Source organism: Salvelinus sp. IW2-2015, linkage group LG6.2 (assembly GCF_002910315.2).
Source record: "Salvelinus sp. IW2-2015 linkage group LG6.2, ASM291031v2, whole genome shotgun sequence".
Lineage (NCBI taxonomy): Eukaryota > Metazoa > Chordata > Actinopteri > Salmoniformes > Salmonidae > Salvelinus > Salvelinus sp. IW2-2015.
Genome location: NC_036846.1, coordinates 1696790 through 1719235, shown reverse-complemented (window position 1 = coordinate 1719235; position 22446 = coordinate 1696790). Strand labels below are relative to the sequence as shown.

General features: G+C 44.4%; 1 protein-coding gene across 1 annotated transcript in view; it reads right to left on the bottom strand.

Annotated features, from left to right (window-relative positions):
• Nucleotides 1–22446, bottom strand: part of drp2 (dystrophin related protein 2) — a 126409-nt gene that overhangs the window by 19389 nt on the left and 84574 nt on the right. Inside the window, exons 12-17 of the mRNA XM_070444141.1 lie at nucleotides 21132–21217; nucleotides 19208–19365; nucleotides 8054–8220; nucleotides 7770–7881; nucleotides 710–846; nucleotides 347–412 (exon numbers count right to left, since the gene is read on the bottom strand). Coding sequence (XP_070300242.1) covers nucleotides 347–412; nucleotides 710–846; nucleotides 7770–7881; nucleotides 8054–8220; nucleotides 19208–19365; nucleotides 21132–21217 — 726 coding nt within the window. The remainder of the gene's footprint in view (nucleotides 1–346; nucleotides 413–709; nucleotides 847–7769; nucleotides 7882–8053; nucleotides 8221–19207; nucleotides 19366–21131; nucleotides 21218–22446) is intronic.

The window sequence follows — 22446 nt, the reverse complement described above, 5'->3', positions numbered from 1 at the left end:
CTCTCTTCTCTCTCTTCGCCTCTCTCCTCATCCAGCGAGAAAGAGAGAAAGAGAGAGAGGATACCAGTTGGGCACAACAGTCTCCACTCAAGTCAAAGCTCAGACCAAGATGCAGCCAGATCAATATCTTAATCAGATTGAGGAGAGAGAACTGGGGAGTGTGAGGAGAACGGAAGGAGGGAAGGAGACAGATGGTTCAGGACTGGAGTAGGCAGAGGAGTTAAGTAAGGTGGTAGGGTAGGATGGGAGTATTTATTTTGGGCTGCGTGTGTGTGTGTGTGTGTGTGTGTGTGTGCGTGCGTGCGTGCGTGCGTGCGTGTGTGTGTGCGTGCGTATAACACCCGACCTGCTAGCGAAGTGCTCGATTCTGCTGTGTGTGTCTGCATGGGGTAGCTTGGGAGAGGAGCACGGCCTGGTAAAACACAGAAAAACATCATTAATACCTCTACTCCTGGTACTTCGTGGTGTCTACTTCTTAAAAACGTATTGAATCCCATTCATGTACAACCAACCACATCAAAACAGAAGTGCTCCCTTCCCCTCAACATCATAGATTATTGCCAACAAAGCTTACATCGTAACATTATTGGAAAATGTATTGCTGTCATATACTGTATATAAGCAGTCTCCCTCTCTCTGTCAAATCATGTTTCCTGTCTTCTCTGTGCCAGTCTGTCTAGCCATCTGTGTCTATAGGGGTATGACTCACGTYTCAGAGTTCTCGGCCTCCAGCACCGACTGGACAGGCAGGTAGCCCCGCTGAGGGTGCTTGCTAAAGTACTGCTTCGACCGGAACTTGTTCTTCAGCGTTTTGGCAAAGTCCCGCATCTTTTCTCCTGAGGTGGTCTGCCACATGATTTAGATGAGGGGACCGGAATGGAGGAGAGGAGAATGGTAGTGAGAGGACAAGAAGACAAAGTGCAGCACTTTAGAATTCTTTACACTACACACGCACGCAAGCACACACACGCAAGAGAGAGAGAGCGAGCCTTGTCTTGAACTAAACTTTCTTTCCTGCTGCTAGTCCAGTTGTCCTGCCCCCCTCTATCTCCGTCTGACCTCACTGGACTACAGTCTTACAGTCTTGTACCCACCCCCACTCCATCATAGAACCCAGCACCATAGGAGTCAGAGCACTGAAGAAAAAAAAACTCCAGCCTAGCTCCACTTAAACCTTCCCCTGGTTGAAATACTGCCCTGGGAGAAATCATTTGACACATAGCTCCCTGCCATATCCCACAGCCCCGCATTGATTAGAGCTGAAATAGTGAGCTAGTGTGACATCCACACTCTCTTAAAGGGGCAACCAGCGATTGCTAAATCCATATTTGGACTTTTAAATTAATGAAATATACACATTGATTCTTGAAGAATCTAACTTAAAAATGCCTCTTGGGCTTAGTTCAACTGTCGTAACCCCATCAGAACCTGAAATATAAGCTTGTTTTAGTCCATTGCTTGTAAACAATGCAATTCTTAACAAACACTGTATGGGAGAGTGGGGTATGTTGAGCCAATTTTTACATTCCGCATTACTATGTCAAGGGAAATATAAACTCAGCAAAAAAAGAAATGTCCCTTTTTCAGGACCCTGTCTTTCAAAGATAATTCRTAAAAATCCAAATAACTTCACAGATCTTCATTGTAAAGGGTTTTAACACTGTTTCCCATGCTTGTTCAATGAACCATGAACAATTAATGAACATGCACCTGTGGAACGGTCGTTAAAACACTAACAGCTTACAGACGGTAGGCAATTAAGGTCACAGTTATGAAAACTTAGTACACTAAAGAGGCCTTTCTAACTGACTCTGAAAAACATCAAGAAAGATGCCAGGGTCCCTGCTCAGCTGCGTGAACGTGCTTAGGCATGCTGCAAGGAGGCATGAGGACTGCAGATGTGGCCAGGGAAATAATTGCAATGTCCATACTGTGAGACGCCTAAGACAGCGATACAAGGAGACAGGACGGAACAACTGATCCATCTCACAGTTGCAGACGCAGTGTAACACGACGTGTGCACAGGATCGGTACATCAGAACATACACACGCTGCGGGACAGGTACCAGGATGGGCAACAACTGACCGGTTTACACCAGGAATGCACAATCCCTCCATCAGTGCTCAGACTGTCCAGACGAGAGAGTTAGAGAGAAGCTGAGACGAGAGGAACAGTTGTAGGCCTGTTGATAAGGCATCTCACACAGACATCAGATAACGTCGCCTAATGGGCACGAGACCGCACCGTGTGCTGAGACACGGAGACAGGGCAAAAGTGCACTTATCACTGACGAGTCACGGTTTTGTACTCAGCAGGGGTGATGGTCGATTTGCGTTTATCGTTGAAGAGAATGAGCGTTTACCTGCGGCTGTCTTAGGAGCGTGAATGATTCTGGAGGTTGGAGGATGCCGTCATGGTCTGGGCGGTGTGTCACACGCATATCGGACTGAAGCTTGTTGTCATTGCGCAGGCAATCTCAAACGCGTCTGTGCGTTACAGGGAAGACACTCCTCCCCTCATGGGTACCTTCTTGCAGGCTATCCTACATGACCCTCCAGCATGACAATGCCACCAGCCAGACTGTCGTTCTGTTGTGATTTCCTGCAAGACAGTGAATGTCAGTGTTCTGTCAATGGCCAGCAAAGATGCCTCCGGATCTCAATCCCATTGAGCACGTCTGGGACCTGTTGGATCAGAGGGTGAGGGCTAGGGCCATTCCCCCAGAAATGTCCAGGAACTTGTAGGTGCCTTGGTGGAAGAGTGGGGTATCATCTCAAAGCAAGAACTGTCAAATCTGGTGCAGTCCATGAGGAGGAGATGCACTGCAGTACTTAATGCAGCTGGTGGCCACACCAGATACTGACTGTTACTTTTGATTTTGACCCCCCCATTGTTCAGGGACACATTATTCAATTTCTGTCTGTCACATGTCTATGGAACTTGTTCAGTTTATGTCTCAGTTGTTGAATCTTGTTATGTTCATACAAACATTTACACATGTTAAGTTTGCTGAAAATTAAACCAGTTGACAGTGAGAGGACATTTTTTTKGCTGAGTTTATTATTCTTTCAAACAAAGATCCCTGCATATATTTCAGGATGTTGTGTATCCCTCGAAATAATCAGAATTCATGTAAACATAACAGATTGGAAAGCATATCTTGTCCAAAAAAATGTATGCCGTGGGTGACGGTGTCCTGTGACAGTGGGTGACGGTGTCCTGTGACAGTGGGTGAYGGCGTCCTGTGACAGTGGGTGATGGTGCTGGTAGGTAAAGTTTAATTCATGGAATGGGGGTGTGGTGTATTGTATATCTTAAATGTCTGCCTACATTCAGATATAAAGCTCTCTGTTCAATATCACTTACCCTTCTATTTCTTGACCAGTTGTCTGGGACAGGGATGTTGTTTTCGATGTACCAATTCGTAGGCAGGTTCTCTGCATTTGAGGCTACTAAGGCCATGAAACTGGTCCTCAAGATTCTTCATATGTTTAGCAAGCTCAGACATCATGTCATCAGATAAAACCTTGTGTGCCTCTGCTACTCTATCATTCCCTCTCTCAAGAACCTCAAGGGGGGCTAGACCCCTGCTTGTTTTACGTTTGTATACATACAGTAACCTTGCAAAAGTATTCATCCCCCTTGATGTTTTTCCTATTTTGTTGCATTACAACCTGTAGTTTAAATAGATTTTAATTTGGATTTCATGTAATGGACATACACAAAATAGTCCAAATTAGTGAAGTGAAATGTAAAAAATTACTTGTTTCAAAAAAATGTAAAACGGAAAAGTGGTGCGTGCATATGTATTCACCCCCTTTGCTATGAAGCCCCTAAAAAAGATGGTGCAACCAATTACCTTCAGAAGTCACAGAATTAGTTAGATTGCACACAGGTGGACTTTATTTAAGTGTCACATGATCTCAGTATATACACACCTGTTCTGAAAGGCCCCACAGTCTGCAACACCACTCTGCAAGGGGCACCACAAAGCAAGAGGCACCATGAAGACCAAGGAGCTCTCCAAACAGGTCAGGGACAAAGTTTTGGAGAAGTACAGATCAGGGTTGAGTTATAAAAAAATATCAGAAACTTTGAACATCCCCCGGAGCGCAATTAAATCCATTATTAAAAAATGGAAAGAATATGGTACCATAACAAACCTGCCAAGAGAGGGCCACCCACCAAAACTCATGGACAAGGCAGGGAGGGCATTAATCAGAGAGGCAACAAAGAGACCAAGATAACCCTGAAGGAGCTGCAAAGCTCCACAGTGGAGATTGGAGTATCTGTCCATAGGACCACTTTAAGCCGTACACGCCACAGAGCTGGCCTTTACAGAAGAGTGGCCAGAAAAAAGCCATGCTTAAGGAAAAAATAAGTAATCACACCAAAAAGCATGTGGGAGACTCCCCAAACATATGGAAGAAGGTATTCTGGTCAGATGAGACAAAAATTTTGCTTTTTGGCCATAAAGGAAAGCGCTATGTCTGGCGCAAACCCAGCACCTCTTATCACCCCAAGAACATCATCCCCACAGTGAAGCATGGTGGTGGCAGCATCATGCTGTGAGGATGTTTTTCATCGGCAGGGACCGGGAAACGTGTCAGAATTGAAGGAATGATGGATGGTGCTAAATACAGGGAAATTCTCGAGGGAAACATGTTTCAGTCTTCCAGAGATTTGAGACTAGGACAGAGGTTCACCTTCCAGCAGGACAATGCCCCTAAGCATACTGCTAAAGCAACACTCGAGTGGTTTAAGGGGAAACATTTAAATGTCTTGGAATGGCCTAGTCAAAGCCCAGACCTCAATCCAATTGAGAATCTGTGGTATGACTTAAAGATCGCTGTATAGCAGCGGAACCCCTCCAACAAAAAGGAGCTGGAGCAGTTTTGCCTTGAAGAATGGGCAAAAATCCCAGTGGCTCGATGTGCTAAGCTTATAGAGACATACCCCAAGAGACTTGCAGCTGTAACTGCAGCGAAAGGTGGCTCTACAAAGTATTGACTTTGGGGTGTGAATAGTTATGCACACTCAAGTTTTCAATTTTTTKGTCTTATTTCTTGTTTGTTTCACAATAAAACATATTTTGCATCTTTAAAGTGGTAGGCATGTTGTGCAAATCAAATGATACAAACCCCCCCAAAAATATATTTTAATTCCAGTTTGTAAGACAACAAAATAGGAAAAATGCCAAGGGGGGTGAATACTTTCGCAAGCCACTGTAGGGCATGATGATGTCTGCTCTGTAACAATACAAATTCACTATCTTGAGTTCATACGCACGACACATTGCAAAAATACTGTTCATATTATGCATAGTGGCCATTGGCTCAACTTAACTCAACTCAACTCAAAACATTTTGACTATATTAGCCACACAGCTACAAGGATGCACTTTCATGATAGGTTTAAGACCTCATATTGTATCTTTGGAGACCCCAACTAATGTATAAAACAATTTTAAAATGATCTACTTTGGTTTAGATACAAACATCATGAAACCTATAATCCAATAAATTCATTAGAGACTTTTTGAAAATATATATATATTTTTCCTAACATCCATGTGGTTTCAACCTTCAGACTCCATAAAATGATGACTTCTCCCTAAATATTTGGTCATATAATTAACTTTATGTATGGTCTCCTAGAAAAAGGGGTGGCTCAATTTACCCCACACTCCCCTACAATCATATCAGATGCCAATGTGGATATAGGCCTAACCTGTAAATCCATTCCTTTGTTGCACACGGTTTATCATCAACATGTTCAATTTGTTGGATAATGAGTGTGAATAGGCATATCATATAGGATTAGTCTATACTTTTTAAATAAATTAGTTAACAGGCAAAGGATACAATTCATGTAGGAATTCATAGGTCTACACATTTATTGACAAAGTATAAGCTTCATTAAGGTTTTTGAAATCATTCATTTCCAGACAATTAATTTTACAATATTTTGGGGGTCAGAATATTCAAAAACAGAAAAGCATTAGATTAAATAAAATAATTTAAATATGATATACTTGAATTAGTCATATTCTTGTTTTGAATGTGACTTGACAAACTGAATAAAACGCTTGAATATGAAACCGACTCATACACAGAAAAGGTTTCCTTCAGGTTTCTGCTTAGTTTTTGCTGCTATTAGGAAGTAAAATACTCAAAGAAGGGATTGAGTCCATTTGGATGTAATTCCTCACTCCTTATAACACACACACACACACACACACACACACACACACACACACACACACACACACACACACACAACACACACACACAACAACACACACACACACAACACCACAACACACACACACACACACACACACACACACACACACACACACACACACACACACACACACACACACACACATAACATAACACACACACAACAATCTATTATGCAAACCATTCCAGTCAGTTCAATTATGAGTTTTGTCTGAGACCTTGCTTCTTCGGCATCCAGCACACTCCCTCTGTCCAACACAATTACAGCAGAGCTATGGAGCAAGCAGGCGGTCTATACTGGTGCAAAGCACCCTGGGATAGGCCCCCTGGCCACCAAGAGGGCGGAGCGTTGGCTGTCCCGCTGGCCTTCCCACACTCCTGTGGGATTTGATCCACAGCTCAGCAAAGTGGCCTGGATTAGCCCCACGCACCTTTGTGGAGGAAAGATTATCCAAACCCTGCATTCACTGAAAGGTCTTAACACTCTAGTGCGCTAGCGGCCGCCGCCGTCAGCTAATCACCCCTTCTCCAAAAGGTTTAATTCTTTGTTTCGCAAATTCAAGCAGCTTTCCCTCCCCAGTCGGCCATGTCGGAGGTGTTTGCACTGGGCCGGAGTCAGAGAGAATGGTGGTTCTGTGCCATCTGTCAAAATGTGCTAGATCAGTCAGTTGGTATGTGATCCACGAGCGGAGCGGCTTCCAGCCCTCATAGTTTGTTTGATAACCGGGTAGGGTTCAGTTCTGTGGTACTTTTCCATTAGGATAGCAAGGCCCTACAGGAAACATGATGCAAGTGTTATCAATGTGTTACTGTTGTATTTGGGTGTATTGCTTTGTTTTCCAATATTAGGTGTAACTTTCTATATCACACTTCCTATGATCTGTATTGCTTCTCCTCCGGACACTTATAACATGGCTAATCCTGATTTAGTTCTGAAATGAGATCTTGGAAAACCGTATACAGTACATGTAGCTAAGTAGCCAAACCCTGATCTATTGATTGGGTGTGAATGTTCTGGCAGTGAGAACATCGGTGGTGTGCTGTTGGCCACCGTCAGCCCCGGCTAACCTCTTCCTAAATATTTGGTCACATTACATTTGGTGCATAGTTTCCTAGAAACAAGGGGTGGCTCAAGTAACCCCTTGTCTCAACTTACCCCACTTTTCCCTATAGCCTCAAACCATTGTTAAAACTATAATTTGTTATATCTTGGATGGTCAGTCCTTGCATCAATAGCTCTGTCTATGGATTTGAGAGTGGTTACGTTTCCCCAACCCCATCCCTCAGCTTTTTACCGAAACAGCGGAGGGGTGGCACTTTGTTATTGTTTGAACTGCAGATTGTCCCTTTAAGATGGTAGTTTAGAGCGTAGTATAGCCTGCGTCGGAAATGGCACCCTATTCCCTGTACAGTGCACTACTATGCAGTACTAGGTGCACCCTATTCCCTGCATAGTGCACTACTTTTTTAATATTAATAGGGTGCCATTCGTGAGGCAGCCTGGGTGTAGTACTCCTTCTTACTGGGGTATAGTACTCCATGATGGGGTAGTGGAGCTTCTTTCCCTTGGTGGTGCGTCCTGTGAGGAAGCACGTCTGGCAGATGTCCACATTGAATTGTTTAAGACTGCGGTACCTGTCAGGACAGATCAGCAGAACGGAAGACCATGTCACAGTCAGTAACATTAGAGAGGTCTTAGCAATAGCTCTATCCTCAACCTAGATGTATTTTTGTGTGTGTGTGCATACAGTATTGTGTGTCACACATCCACCTTTATTCATCTCTGATAGAGGTACAATAGACCCACCTGAATCCCTTGATGGGGCACTGTTTACAGATGTAACACTTGGCCTGGTGCTTGGCGCACTCGGCCACAGCCACACGCTGCAGAACAGCCAGCCACACTACAGACTGGGGCTCCAGACTCATCCACTCCAGGAAGTGCGATACCTCGATGGCTAGCTTACCTGGGGCCTACGGGAGAAAGAACATAGGAAACATCATACCAGAGTAACTTATGTTTGTTTGTTCTCCTGTTTGTTTGTTTGTCTGTAAAATGCTATTATCTAGTATAGGTATGCAGTACAATTTACTTACCACGACATCAAATTGCCTGTATTTACATTCTGTAGGCTACTTATTACAAGGTAATGGAATATTCACGTAAAATGACCCTTGAAGAAGTCGTATATAAACTGCTGCAGAAAGCACAAATAGAGAAAGAGGAAGTTGATAGSGGCCAGTGAGCGTGGTGACTTTGTCAGAGGACCTGTTGCGGTTCTAACGTTCCAAAGCCATTCCRGCATTCCAGAGACGTGCAGAAAAAAATGGGATAAAAAGTCAGGCTAATAAAGGAGAATTGGTAATGTGTAAAATTCTCATTAAGTGTGCATCAGAGATGCATTAAAACGTTGATTTCCCTGGAGTCTCGTCCTGGCTCAGCCAAAGCAGCGTAATTAATGTGTGAGTGTGTGTGTGTGTATCATGGCCGAGGAGGCGTGCTGGATTGAGAGTTCTCCAGGGAAACGAGGCTCCTCTCCTCACTGCTCTTTTCTCTGCCCTGCTCACCTCTCCTCGACTCTCGTCTCTGCTTTATGGTTCAGTAGCCAGCTCTGATTGTGGGAGGACAAATGTTTCAGCATACTGAACCCACTGAGTACACTGAACACCGCAAAGTATATATTGATTAAAATAATCATAAAATCAAAGCATTTGTAGATTATTCTGGCCACATCAAAACGTAGCAAACACACTGACTACACAAAGCAACAACACACAGAGAAAACACACTCTCCATCACTTCACAGGGCACAACAGGCTGGTCTCTCTATACACAGACCACGGAGGGCCACAGCATTTCATGCCCACTGTAGTGTAACTCCCTCCTCTCTGGTCCTCTGTCCTCCATGTAGAGCCAAACCCATCTGCCCCTCTGTCATCAATGACTCYACTATACCTCTCCGCCCACAACAAGTGCCAGCGCGTGTCATCCCCTCACTTTGACTTTATTACCACGCCAACGTGATAAATTGTCACTACACTGATAATTCAGGCTGCTCATAAAAGACTTGACATAGAGCAAATGGTGAAATGAAGGGGTTTAAATCACCCCAAGTTGATATCAGAAGTATGGATGGGAATAGAGCGAGATTTAATTGAGGATTGGCTGTAAAAAAAAAGAAAAAAGGGAAGAATTAAGGGTTTTAGAATGGTTTTAAAAAGGCCACCTCCCAAAAACCTGGTCCCCGCTAGTCCCAAGTCTATAATTAGTTTCTCTCCTGAGCTAAATGCCACGAGGCGGGATTCCAAAAATGTGAACCCCCATATATGAGAGTGGAAATGACAATGTCCTCAGCAACAGCAGTGGAATGGGAGGAAAGAGTTGTTTACAGTTCTTCATTGCCTCCATCTTGCAATGGCAAAACTTTAAAATCATGTTATGGTATATTCCATTTGGTTCCACCTGCACAAGTCTTTTGAACCAGATTAATTTCATTAAAGTCCTTAGAGGGTGACTGCGCTTCCTGATTTGTCCTCGTTTTGAAGATTGCTCATTAAGAAATGCTAGCGGCTAGGACTGAAGTCAAACGAGAGTTGTCTTGGGGGTGTGGTTTGATGTGGATGTGCTATGTTCGCATATCGTACCCTGGCAGGTACTGTTGTTTGTCCCTCCTGAGTCACCGTAGCAACAACATAGCCACTTCCTCAAAATAGTAACATGCTTTTAAAATAGTCAGAATGAATTAAGATTAATCAAGAAATCTGTAATTAACCCATAAGAGTCTAAGCCCTGTCTAAGCCGGGAATCGGGGGGGGGGGGGGGGGGGCACTAAGCTATATGGAAATGTTTTAAGACGGTCATAGTAAGGATCATTTAGATATTATTTTTAATAATAATATTAGATTTAAAAAAATGTTTGGCCTTACTGCTATTAGCCCTTACAAACGCATTGAATAACAGATTCACTACATGGAACAACAGATAGTCCCCCAAATTGTTTCAAAAGGAAGTTTGTTCTGAAATGTCTGTCCTATATCTGAGAGATATAATAAAGATCAGGAAACATTTTATTTTTTATATGTATTTAACCCCTTATTTTTGTCACTAAACAGTATCTCAATACAGTATATACTTCCATTCATTCCTTCAACTGTTACGGGGGACCTTCAGAGGGGTCTTGTCAAGTTTGTGGGCGTCCTAGAGCAAGTTTGTGGGCATCCTACCGACAGTTCCAGTCAAAAGTTTAGACACATCTACTCATTCAAGGGTTTTTCTTTATTTGTACTATTTTCTACGTGGTAAAATAATAGTGAAGACATCAAAACTATGAAATAACACATATGGAATCATGTTGAAACAAAAAAGTGTTAAACAAATCAAAATGTTTTAATATTTTAGATTTTTCAAAGTAGCCACCCTTTGCCTTGATGACAGCTTTGCACACTCTCTCAACCAGCTTCATGAGGTAGTCAATTTCAATTAACAGGTGTGCCTTGTTAAAAGTACATTTTATGTGTTTGAGCCAATCAGTTGTGTTATGACATGATAGTGGTGGTATACAGAAGATAGCCCTATTTGGTAAAAGACCAAGTCCATATTATGGCAAGAAAAGCTCAAATAAGCAAAGAGAAACGACAAGCCTTCATTACTTTAAGACATGAAGGTCAGTCAATGCGGAAAATGTCATGAACTTTTAAAGTTTCTTCAAGTGCAGTCGCAAAAACCATCAAGCGCTATGATGAAACTGGCTCTCATGAGGACCGCCACAGGAAAGGAAGACCCAGAGTTACCTCTGCTGCAGAAGAAAAGTTCATTAGAGTTAATTGCAACTCATATTGCAGCCCAAATAAATGCTTCACAGAGTTCAAGTAACAGACATCTCAACATAAATTGTTCAGAGGAGACTGCATGAATCAGACCGTCATGATCAAATTTCTGCAAAGAAACCACTCCTAAAAGRACACTGCTGCCAACGTGAGTAAAACATTTAAATGTGTTAACCCTCGCAAGGCTGCCGACCCAGACGGCATCCCTAGCCGCGTCCAGAGAGCAGACCAGCTGGTTGGTGTGTTTACGGACATATTCAATYAATCCCTGTCCCAGTTTGCTGTTCCAACATGCTTCAAGAGGGCCACCATTGTTCCTGTTCCTGCTGAGCTAAATGACTATCGCCCCATAGCACTCACTTCCGTCATCATGAAGTGCTTTGAGAGACTACTCAAGGATCATATCACCTCCACCCTACCTGACACCCTAGACCCACTCCAATTTGCTTACCGCCCCAATAGGTCCACAGACGACGCAATCGCAGTCACACTGCACACTGCCCTAACCCATCTGGACAAGAGGAATACCTATGTAAGAATGGTATTCATCGACTACAGCTCAGCGTTTAACATAGTACCCTCCAAACTAGTCATTAAGCTCGAGACCCTGGGTCTCGACCCCGCCCTGTGCAATTGGGTCCTGGACTTTCTGACGGGCCGCCCCCAAGTGGTGAGGGTAGGAAACAACATTTCCACCCCGCTGATCCTCAAAATTGGGGCCCCACAAGGGTGCGTTCTCAGCCCTCTCCTGTACTCCCTGTTCACCCATGAATGCGTGGCCATGCACGCCTCCAACTCAATCCTAAAGTTTGCACACGACACTACAGTGGTAGGCTTGATTACCAGCAATGACGAGACGGCCTACAGGGAGGAGGTGAGGGCCCTCGGAGTGTGGTGTCAGGAAAAAACCTCACACTCAACGTCAACAAAACAAAGGAGATGATCGTGGACTTCAGGGAACAGCAGAGGGAGCACCCCCCTATCCACATCGACGGGACAGTAGTGGAGAAGGTGGAAAGGTTTAAGTTCCTCGGCATACACATCACGGACAAACTGAAATGGTCCACCCACACAGACCGCGTGGTAAAGAAGGCACAACAGCGCCTCTTCAATCTCAGGAGGCTGAAGAAATTTGGCTTGTCACCAAAAACACTCACAAACTTTTACAGATGCACAATCGAGAGCATCCTGTCGGGCTGTATCACCACCTGGTACGGCAACTGCTCCGCCCACAACCGTAAGGCTCTCCAGAGGGTAGTGAGGTCTGCACAACGTATCACCGGGGGCAAACTATCTGCCCTCCAGGACACCTACACCACCCAATGTCACAGGAAGGCTTAAAAGATCATCAAGGACAACAACCACCCAAGTCACTGCCTGTTCACCCCACTATCATCCAGAAGGCGAGGTCAGTACAGGTGCATCCAAGCTGGGACCGGGAGACTGAAAAACAGCTTCTATCTCAAGGCCATCAGACTATTAAACAGCCATCACTAACATTGAGTGGCTGCTGCCAACATACTGACTCAAATCTCTAGCCACTTTAATAATTACAAATTTGATGCAATAAATGTATCACTAGTCAATTTAAACAATGCCACTTTATATAATGTTTACATACCCTACATTACTCATCTCATATGTATATACTGTACTCTATACCATCTACTGCATCTTGCCAATGCCGTTCGGCCATCGCTCATCCATATATTTATATGTACATATTGTTTTCATTCCTTACACTTGTGTGTATAAGGTAGTTGTTGTGAAATTGTTAGATTACTTGTTAGATATTACTGCATGGTCAGAACTAGAAGCACAAGCATTTCGCTACACTCGCATTAACATCTGCTAACCATGTGTATGTGACCAATAAAATTGGATTTGATTTGATTTGAATAAGAAGAAGAGACTTGCTTGGACCAAGAAACACGAGCAATGGACATTAGACCAGTGGAAATCTGTCCTTTGGTCTGATTAGTCCAAATTTCCAACCGCCGTGTCTTTGTGAGACGCAGAGTAGGTGAACGGATGTCCGCTGCATTTGTGGTTCCACTGTGGAAAATGGAGGGGGGGGGGGGGGGGTGATGGTGCAGGAGTGCTTTACTGGTGACACTGTCTGTGATTTATTTAGAATTCAAGGCACACTTAACCAGTATGGCTACCACAGCATTCTGCTGCAATACGCCATCCCATCTGGTTTGGGCTTAGTGGAAATATAATTTGCTTTCATCAGGACAATGACCCACCAAACCTCCAGGCTGTGTAAGGGCTATTTGACCAAGAAGGAGAGTGATGGAGTGCTGCATCAGATGACCTGGCCTCAACAATCACCCGACCTCAAACCAATTGAGATGGTTTGGGATGAGTTGGACCACAGAGTGAAGGAAAAGCAGCCAACAAGTGCTCAGCATATGTGGGAACTTCTTCAAGACTGTTGGAAAAGCATTCCAGGTGAAGCTGGTTGAGAGAATGCCAAGAGTGTGCAAAGCTGTCATCAAGGCAAAGGGTGGCCACTTTGAAGATTCTCATGTATACAATATATTTGGATTTGTTTAACACTTTTTTGGTTACTAGATGATTCCATATGTGTTATTTCATAGTTTTGATATCTACACTATTATTCTACAAAGAAAAACCCTTGAATGAGTAGGTGTGTCCAAACTCTTGACTGGTACTGTATGTAAGTAGATTGTTGTCTGTTCTCACCTCGAACTTTGCTCCATACAGGCAATCGTGCAGTTTATCAATGACGGCCCACTTTAATGCTAGATATTGTAACTCATGAGCAGAGTAATTACACTCAGACGGGGATAAACTTTGGCTGATGAATGCAACTGGACGCAGATGTTGATCCTTGTCTTCTTGGTACAATACTCCACCTAACCCTTCACCGCTTGCATCAACATGTATTACATATTGCCAGAAACAAGTCTCTCACCGTTGCCGCTTGCTATAGACCACCCTCTGCCCCCAGCTGTGCCCTGGACACCATATGTGAATTGATTGCCCCCCATCTATCTTCAGAGCTCGTGCTGCTAGGTGACCTAAACTGGACATGCTTAACACCCCAGCTATCCTACAATCTAAGCTTGATGCCCTCAATCTCACACAAATTATCAATGAACCTACCAGGTACAACCCCAAATCCGTAAACACAGGCACCCTCATAGATGTCATCCTAACCAACTTGCCCTCCAAATACACCTCTGCTGTTTTCAACCAAGATCTCAGCGATCACTGCCTCATTGCCTGCATCCGTAATGGGTCTGAGGTCAAACGACCACCCCTCATCACTGTCAAACGCTCCCATTTCGAATCCCACGTATCTTCTCCGCTATGYAATCTGGTTTCAGAGCTGGTCATGGGTGCACCTCAGCCACGCTCAAGGTCCTAAACGATATCATAACCGCCATCAATAAGAGACATTACTGTGCAGCCGTATTCATCGACCTGGCCAAGGCTTTCGACTCTGTCAATCACCACATTCTTATCGGCAGACTAAACAGCCTTGGTTTCTCAAATGATTGCCTCGCCTGGTTCACCAACTACTTCTCTGATAGAGTTCAGTGTGTCAAATCGGAGGGCCTGTTGTCYGGACCTCTGGCAGTCTCTATGGGGGTACCACAGGGTTCAATTCCCGGGCCGTCTCTCTTCTCTGTATACATCAATGATGTCGCTCTTGCTGCTGGTGATTCTCTGATCCACCTCTACGCAGACGACACCATTCTGTATACTTCTGGCCCTTCTTTGGACACTGTATTAACTAACCTCCAGACGAGCTTCAATGCCTTACAACTCTCCTTCCGTTGCCTCCAACTGCTCTTAAATGCAATTAAAACTAAATACATGCTCTTCAACCGATCGCTGCCCGCAACTGCCCGCCCGTCCAGCATAACTACTCTGGACGGTTCTGACATAGAATATGTGGACAACTACAAATACCTAGGTGTCTGGTTAGGCTGTAAACTCTCCTTCCAGACTCAAATTAAGCATCTCCAATCCAAAATTAAATCTAGAATCGGCTTCCTATTTCACAACAAAGCATTCTTCACTTATGTTGCCAAACATACCCTTGTAAAACTGACCATCCTACCGATCCTCGACTTCGGTGATGTCATCTATAAAATAGCCTCCAACACTCTACTCAACAAACTGGATGCAGTCTATCACAGTGCCATCCGTTTTGTCACCAAACCTGTACGACCTGTACGCTCTTGTTGGCTGGCCCTCGCTTCATACTCGTCGCCAAACCCACTGGCTCCAGGTCATCTACAAGTCTCTGCTAGGTAAAGCCACACCTTATCTCAGCTCACTGGTCACCATAGCAGCACCCACCCGTAGCACGCGCTCCAGCAGGTATATCTCACTAGTCACCCCCAAAGCCAATTCCTCCTTTGGCCGACTTTCCTTCCAGTTCTCTGCTGCCAATGACTGGAACAAAATGCAAAAATCACTGAAGCTGGAGACTCATATCTCCCTCACTAGCTTTAAGCATCAGCTGTCAGAGCAGCTCACAGATCACTGCACCTTTACATAGCCCATCTGTAAATAGCCCATCCAACTACCTCATCCCCATACTGTATTTATTTATTTATCTTGCTCCTTTGCACTCCAGTATCTCTACTTGCACATTCATCTTCTGCACATCAATCACTCCAGTGTTTAATTGGTATATTGTAATTACTTCGCCACCATGGCCTATGTATTGCCTTACCTCCCTTATCTTACCTCATTTGCACACACTGTATATAGTATTTTTCTACTGTATTATTGACTGTATGTTTGTTTATTCCATGTGAAACTCTGTGTTGTTGTATGTGTCGAACTGCTTTGCTTTATTCTTGGCCAGGTCGCAGTTGTAAATGAGAACCTTGTTCTCAACTAGCCTACCTGGTTAAATAAAGGTGAATAAAAAAAATTAAAAATTAAAAAATATTGCTCTTGAGGGTTTGCAAAAGCCAGCACCGGAGCTTTAGTGAGGCTTTCCTTCAGATCTCAAAGGCCATTTCACATTTCTCATCCCATTTAGATCTGAAGGGTTCAGAGGGCTTGAAGTACACATTGTCTGTTCTTTCCTTGGGCTTTCTTCCTTTCTTGGCTGAGGGAAGGTAACCATGCAGGAGTTGGTTCAAAGTGTAACTCAATTTTGAGTAGTCTTTCACAAATCTTCTATAATACCCACAGAATCTGAGAAAAGAACGCGGAGTGTCTGGTCTCGGCCATGTGGTTACTGCTTCGATCTTCAATGGACCTGTACCCTCTCCATCCTGGGATACTATGTGTCCCACACAGTTGACTGACGTTCGGCAGAATTGACAATTGTCCAAAGACAACTTCAGTCCTCCTTCTTTCAAGCGATCCAACACTTTGAGAAGCCTCTCTTCGTGTTATTCCAGTGTCTTTCCGAACACTATCAGGTCGTCTAAGTACATTAGAACTTCGAGCAGGTTCATGTCCCCAACGGTCTGTTTCATAACACTTTGAAAAGTTGCTGGTGCTCCTGACAACCCTGCGGCATCCTCTCAAACTGATAGAATACCAGCCGGGCATATGAAAGCAGTCTTCTCTTTGTCAGCTTCACTCATCAGAATTGATTAATATCCACTTCTGAGATCCAACATGCTGAGCCATTTGCCTCCATTCAAACTGGTCAGGGCATCTTCAATTTGCGGTTCGGTGTATTGGTCAGGAACTGTACGCCTGTTGAGCGTTCTGTAGTCCACACACATCCATATGGTTCCGTTCTTCTTCCTCACCACTACAATCAGCGACGACATAGGGGCTTCTCGACGGAAAGAGGATTTCAGCATCTTTCAGGTTCTTCAGATGTTTCCTTACATCTTCCACATCAGCTGGGGACAGCCGTCGAGACCTCTCCCTAAACAGTGTGTCATCAGGGACTCGAATGGTATGGCGAGTACTCTTGGAACAACCAACGTCCAACTCATGAGTTGAGAAAACATATTTTTGTTCCATCATCTTGTTAGTTAACCTCCTCTTCCATTCTTCAGATAAAGGTGAGTCACAGAAGTTGAATTAAGAAGACGTCAGCTTCTCAGGTAAGTTGCGCTTCCTCCCCTCAGTGGCAGCAGGAACAGGAGCTACATCTACAGGAAACAGGGAAGCAATGGGCATGCCGCATTGTAAGGTTATCTCTCTTGATGATACATCCCTGACTACAACTATTATTCTTCTAGACGACACAACCATAGACATCTGAATTTCAGATCTCACAAGAAGTTCTTCTGGAAACCAGGAAACTTCTGGACACTGGGATTCTTCAGGTCTATCTACCAAAATGGGTACATGGTGATCCAGGAAACTTCGGGAATCCCGGTGACTCTTGCTAGTCCACCAGGTGGCAATAGTACAGGTTTTGTCTGTGAAAATCATACTGTTCCTCTTTTCTGGTCCTCAACATCAGTTGGGATCACTTTCATCTTCTCATAAGCCTCTTTGATAACAGGATGAACACGTAGAGTGCTCAGGAAACCTTCACCTCCTTTCTCTTGACAGGCCATCATCAGCCTTCTAACCACAGAAGTGTTTGTACCAACCAGGATAGAGACTTCACCTTTCATGGCCGGGTCTGGACAAACCAACACAAGTGCTTCTATGATCTCCGTTACACCTACTACTGATCGTGAAAACTCCAACTTCAAAGACAAATAGCCATCATCTGGGTATTGCTCTGAGCTAAGACCTCAAATCTCCAAGTGTCCAATGAGCTTTAATGGCAGATGCGTCAAGTACTTGTTTAAAAAGGATCTGTAGAGTAGGGTAATCTGAGACCCACTATCTAGTAAAGCTTTAGCATAGATGCCTTCAATCTGTACAGGAACAACAGCGCTAGGTCTTACTAAGCCGGTAGGTAGCATGTCTTTTGCTTCTTCACGTTTCTTGTTGCACTTGGTGAAACGTATCTTCACCGGGACGTCAGGTCGCTCCTTTTCTGGGTCCCGCTGTAGTTTCCCGTTGACCGTTTCTGGCTGATGAGACGCTTGTTGACTTTCCTCAGATTTTCTCCGCCCTCACAGTCTCATTTTAAGTGTCCATCCTCTCCACATTTATAGCAGAAGATACCAGGTTGGCCTTCATCTTCACTCAGCGTAAAACACCACAGCTACTCACGGTTTTGTAGAAACCCCTTGAAACCAACAGTTCCAAGGCCGTTGCCTATTTATAATCCAATTGGCAGAAATTGCCCTGCATGCATCCGAAATGTCCAGAATCAACGAAGCCATCAAATTCCCTCAGACCAAGCCGTCCTCTTCAGCTCCCGATCCGACAAATCCAAGCTAGCTCCCGAAGCGTCTAGAATCTTCGTTAATCCAGCCGAGCAGCAATTAAAACCAATTCAGGAAAAAAATATTTAAGTACACAACATGTTATTTTTCACTCCACAAGAGCATCTCTCCCCCTTTCTTTCTCTCCTCAGCAACAATGGAGAAACCTGCAAAGCCCTCTGCACACCACCCATAGTGCATCTTGATTGTTCCAAACCGAGCATGCACCCTTCGCATGAACAGAAACCATAGTTCTAAATACATGATTTAACAGGGCATTACAATAGGATGCCGCCTTTCCAACAAGTCAGTTCATCAAATTTCTGCCCTTCTAGAGCTTCCCCGGTCAACTGTAAGTGCTGTTATTGTGAAGTGGAAACGTCACGGAACAACAACGGCTCAGTGGAAAGCCTTCCCAGAAGAGTGGTATAGGTTGTTATAGCAGCCTCCATAGCAAGGGGAAACCAACTCCATATTAATGCCTGTGATTTTGGAATGAGATGTTCGACGAGCAGGTGTCCACATACTTTTGGTCATGTAGTGCATCTAATTGTGCTCTTTCCCCTGAAGGAATTCATGAAAACGTATGTAATTGAACTCAATTGAATTTAGGTAATTCCTAGCCTGTGTTACCATAGTATCCTTAACCAGTGTATTGTGAGGTTTTAAGGAGTGTGTGTGTGTGTGTGCTTGTATTTGTGCGCTCATGCACGCGCGTGTCAGTCTGTGTGTGTGTGTGTGTGTGTGTGTGTGTGTGTGTGGTGTGTGTGTGTGTGTGTGTGTGTGTGTGTGTGTGTGTGTGTGTGTGTGTGTGTGTGTGTGTGTGTGTGTGTGTGTGGTCTCACCATGCGAAAGCAGCTGCGTACACTGGGCTCCACGTTGCTCCCTCCGAAGGCGGCCACCTCTCCCAGCTGTCGCGGGATCTGGATGGCTTCATAAAGCAGCATGGTGAGGTGACGCTGGTCTGTCAGACCCCCTGGACCAGACACCTGCCTGAACAAGTCTGATGAAACAAAGAGGGTTAATGAAACGTGTGTGTGTTTGTGAGTTCGCACACAAGATTGTTTATGTTTGCGAATCTATTCACTTCTTTATGCGTGGATGTGAATCTATTCACTTCTTTATGTGTGTTTGCGAATCTATTCACCTCTATATGTGTAGATGTGTTCCAGATTATGTTTACCAGASCTGGGGTCAATTCGAATTGAAGGCTGTCAATTCAGGAAGTGATTTTAATTTAAAATTCTAAAAATCRAAAAACTTTTGAAATAAATAGCTTCTACTCATTGAAAAGTCATTGAAAGTAATTTTCACATTTTGAATTGTTATTTAGGTTAACCTCCTGATTTGACTGCCCTCAATTAAAATGTACCTCAGCCCTGATGTTTACCCTAGTGTAATGTGTAGTATCTAAGCCTGTGTGTGTTTACATTGTATCTGCTTGTGTGTACACGAGCATATTGGCGCTACTATTCACACCTACACATATGTACCAACATCCATGTTCTCAGCGTTTCTCTAAGTGAGCCTGCGTGTGGGCGATACTTCCCTAAGCCTGTTTCTAGGTTTTTTGAGAGAAAGAAAGAGAAAGAGAGAAAGAGAGAGAGAAAGAGAAAGAGGAAGAGGAAGAGGAAGAGAAAGAGGAAGAGGAAGAGGAAGAGAGAGAGGAAGGGCAGTCGTGCTGATCTAATTGCAGACAAAAGGGCTGCATTAGCTCTCGCTACCTCGTCAGGCTCTGAATGGAGCCTTCATCTGCGAGTCGTGATTCCGCCTGTCACTGAGGAGATGGATACTGACAGGTGTTTGAAGGTGCTGCACAATGCCAGTATAAATAGCACCAGCCACAGCCAGAACCCTGACAGCCAGCCTGCCTGCCTCTACCCTGCACACGGCTCAAGCTCTGGGGGGGCAGGGGGACAAAAGACAAGCACACACACACACTGTGTCTGCCACACTGCCACGCTCACTCACTCACTGCCACCAGATGCGCCCCCTTGTTTACTAGCATAATCAGGGGTCATCTCCCCCCTGAGCTCAGGAGAAAAAATGTGTGATCAATCACTGGGACAAATTGGCATGGTTTGCATCACTGCCCCCCCCCCGCCTGCCCGCCTCTACCCTCACAATCCTCTAGGGCCAGGCCTTCTGTGCTTCGTCTGCCATAAAAAATACTCCAAATCTGTTGCCATTCAATTTTTACAAGCTGTCACAGATGGTGTGCCAACTGACAGTGGGCCTGCCCTGACCCGTCGGGACTGTCTAAAATCTCATACCGATGAGCTCATTCTCTCTCCTCTCCCCCCCTTCTCTACATATTTACAAGGCTGTGTTGTAAAATGCGGTTAAGATGCTGTAAAAGGGTTTTTACTTTCCCTGAGCTGGGCACCAGTGAAATATTAGCGCATAATTGAACATCGAAAAGGGAAGCCAGAGGGGCCAGAGCCCAGAGAGAGAGAGCTAAGTATGGTGTGTGTGTGTGTGTGTGTGTGTGTGTGTGTGTGTGTGTGTGTGTGTGTGTGTGTGTGTGTGTGTGTGTGTGTGTTCTCTCTACCATAGTGTATTCTCTCTGCCTAAAAGCCCAATGTACTTTGGAGAAATAAAGAGAGAGAGAGAGAGAGCCTTTCCCCATTATTGTGCAGCAGAGTAATTCCCTCCATTAGGCTAAGTGGTTGTCTTTATGTAATGCTTGCAATCAGGCTGGTTTTGTTTTGGCCCTTTGTTAGGGGGCTGCAGGGCTGTGGTGTCTACATGAGAGGGTCTCATACTTACATTTATACTTCTCCTGAACATCCGCATTGCACAGGCTCACCAGTCCCGTCTTGAAGGAGAGGACGCGCATCTTTCCATTGCGACCACTAGGGAGAAAGCAGGGCAGGGCAGGAGTAGGTAAGAGTGTTCTTTGGATGCAACTCAGCATTCTTTGTCCTCACAACCACACGAGTTGAGTTTTACCAAAAGTTTATTTTGGTTTCATCTGACCATATGAATCTCTCCCAATCTTTCTGGAAATCCAAATGCTCTCTCTAGCAAACTTCAGACGGGCCTGGACATGTACTGGCTTAAGCCGGGGACACGTCTAGCACTGCAGGATTTCGAGTACCTGGCGGCGTAGTGTGTATGATGGTTGGCTTTGTTACTTGGTCCAGCTCTCTGCAGGTCATTCACTAGGTCCCCCCGTTGTGTTCTGGGATTTTTGCACACGTTCTTGTGATCATTTTGACCCACACGGCGGTGAGATCTTGCGTGGAGCCCCAGATCGAGGGAGATTATCAGTGGTCTTGTATGTCTTCCATTTCCTAATAATTGCTCCCACAGTTGATTTCTTCAAACCAAGCTGCTTACCTATTGCAAATTCAGTCTTCCCAGCCTGGTGCAGGTCTAACAATTTTGTTTCTGGTGTCATTTGAACAGCTCTTTGGTCTTGGCCATAGTGGAGTTTGGAAGTGTGACTGTTGGGTTGTGGACAGGTGTCTTTTATACTGATAACAAGTTCAAACAGGTGCCATTAATACAGGTAACGAGTGGAGGACAGGGAGCCTCTTAAAGAAGAAGTTACAGGTCTTTGAGAGCCAGAAATCTTGCTTGTTTGTAGGTGACCAAATACTTATTTTCCACCATAATTTGCAAATAAATTCATAAAAATCTACAATGTGATTTTCTGGAGAAAAAAAATCTCATTTTGTCTGTCATAGTTGAAGTGTACCTATGATGAAAATTACAGGCCTCTCTCACTCTTTTTAAGTGGGAGAACTTGCACAATTGGTGGCTGACTAAATACTTTTTTGCCCAACTGTACACACACATTTCTGCTGATCAAAATCACTCTGACCACCCACTCTCCAAAATTACCTGAGAAAAGACTGAGAAAAAATCAGCTTTTCTCTTTAGTAATACTGAGAACACAACACTCAGTCTGTGGGTAGACCTCATGATGATTACAGCTCACAGACAGACAGACAGACAGACAGACAGACAGACAGACAGACAGACAGACAGACAGACAGACAGACAGCCGAACAGACAGACAGACAGAACAGATCAGACAGACAGAGCAGAAAGACAGACAGACAGACAGACAGACAAC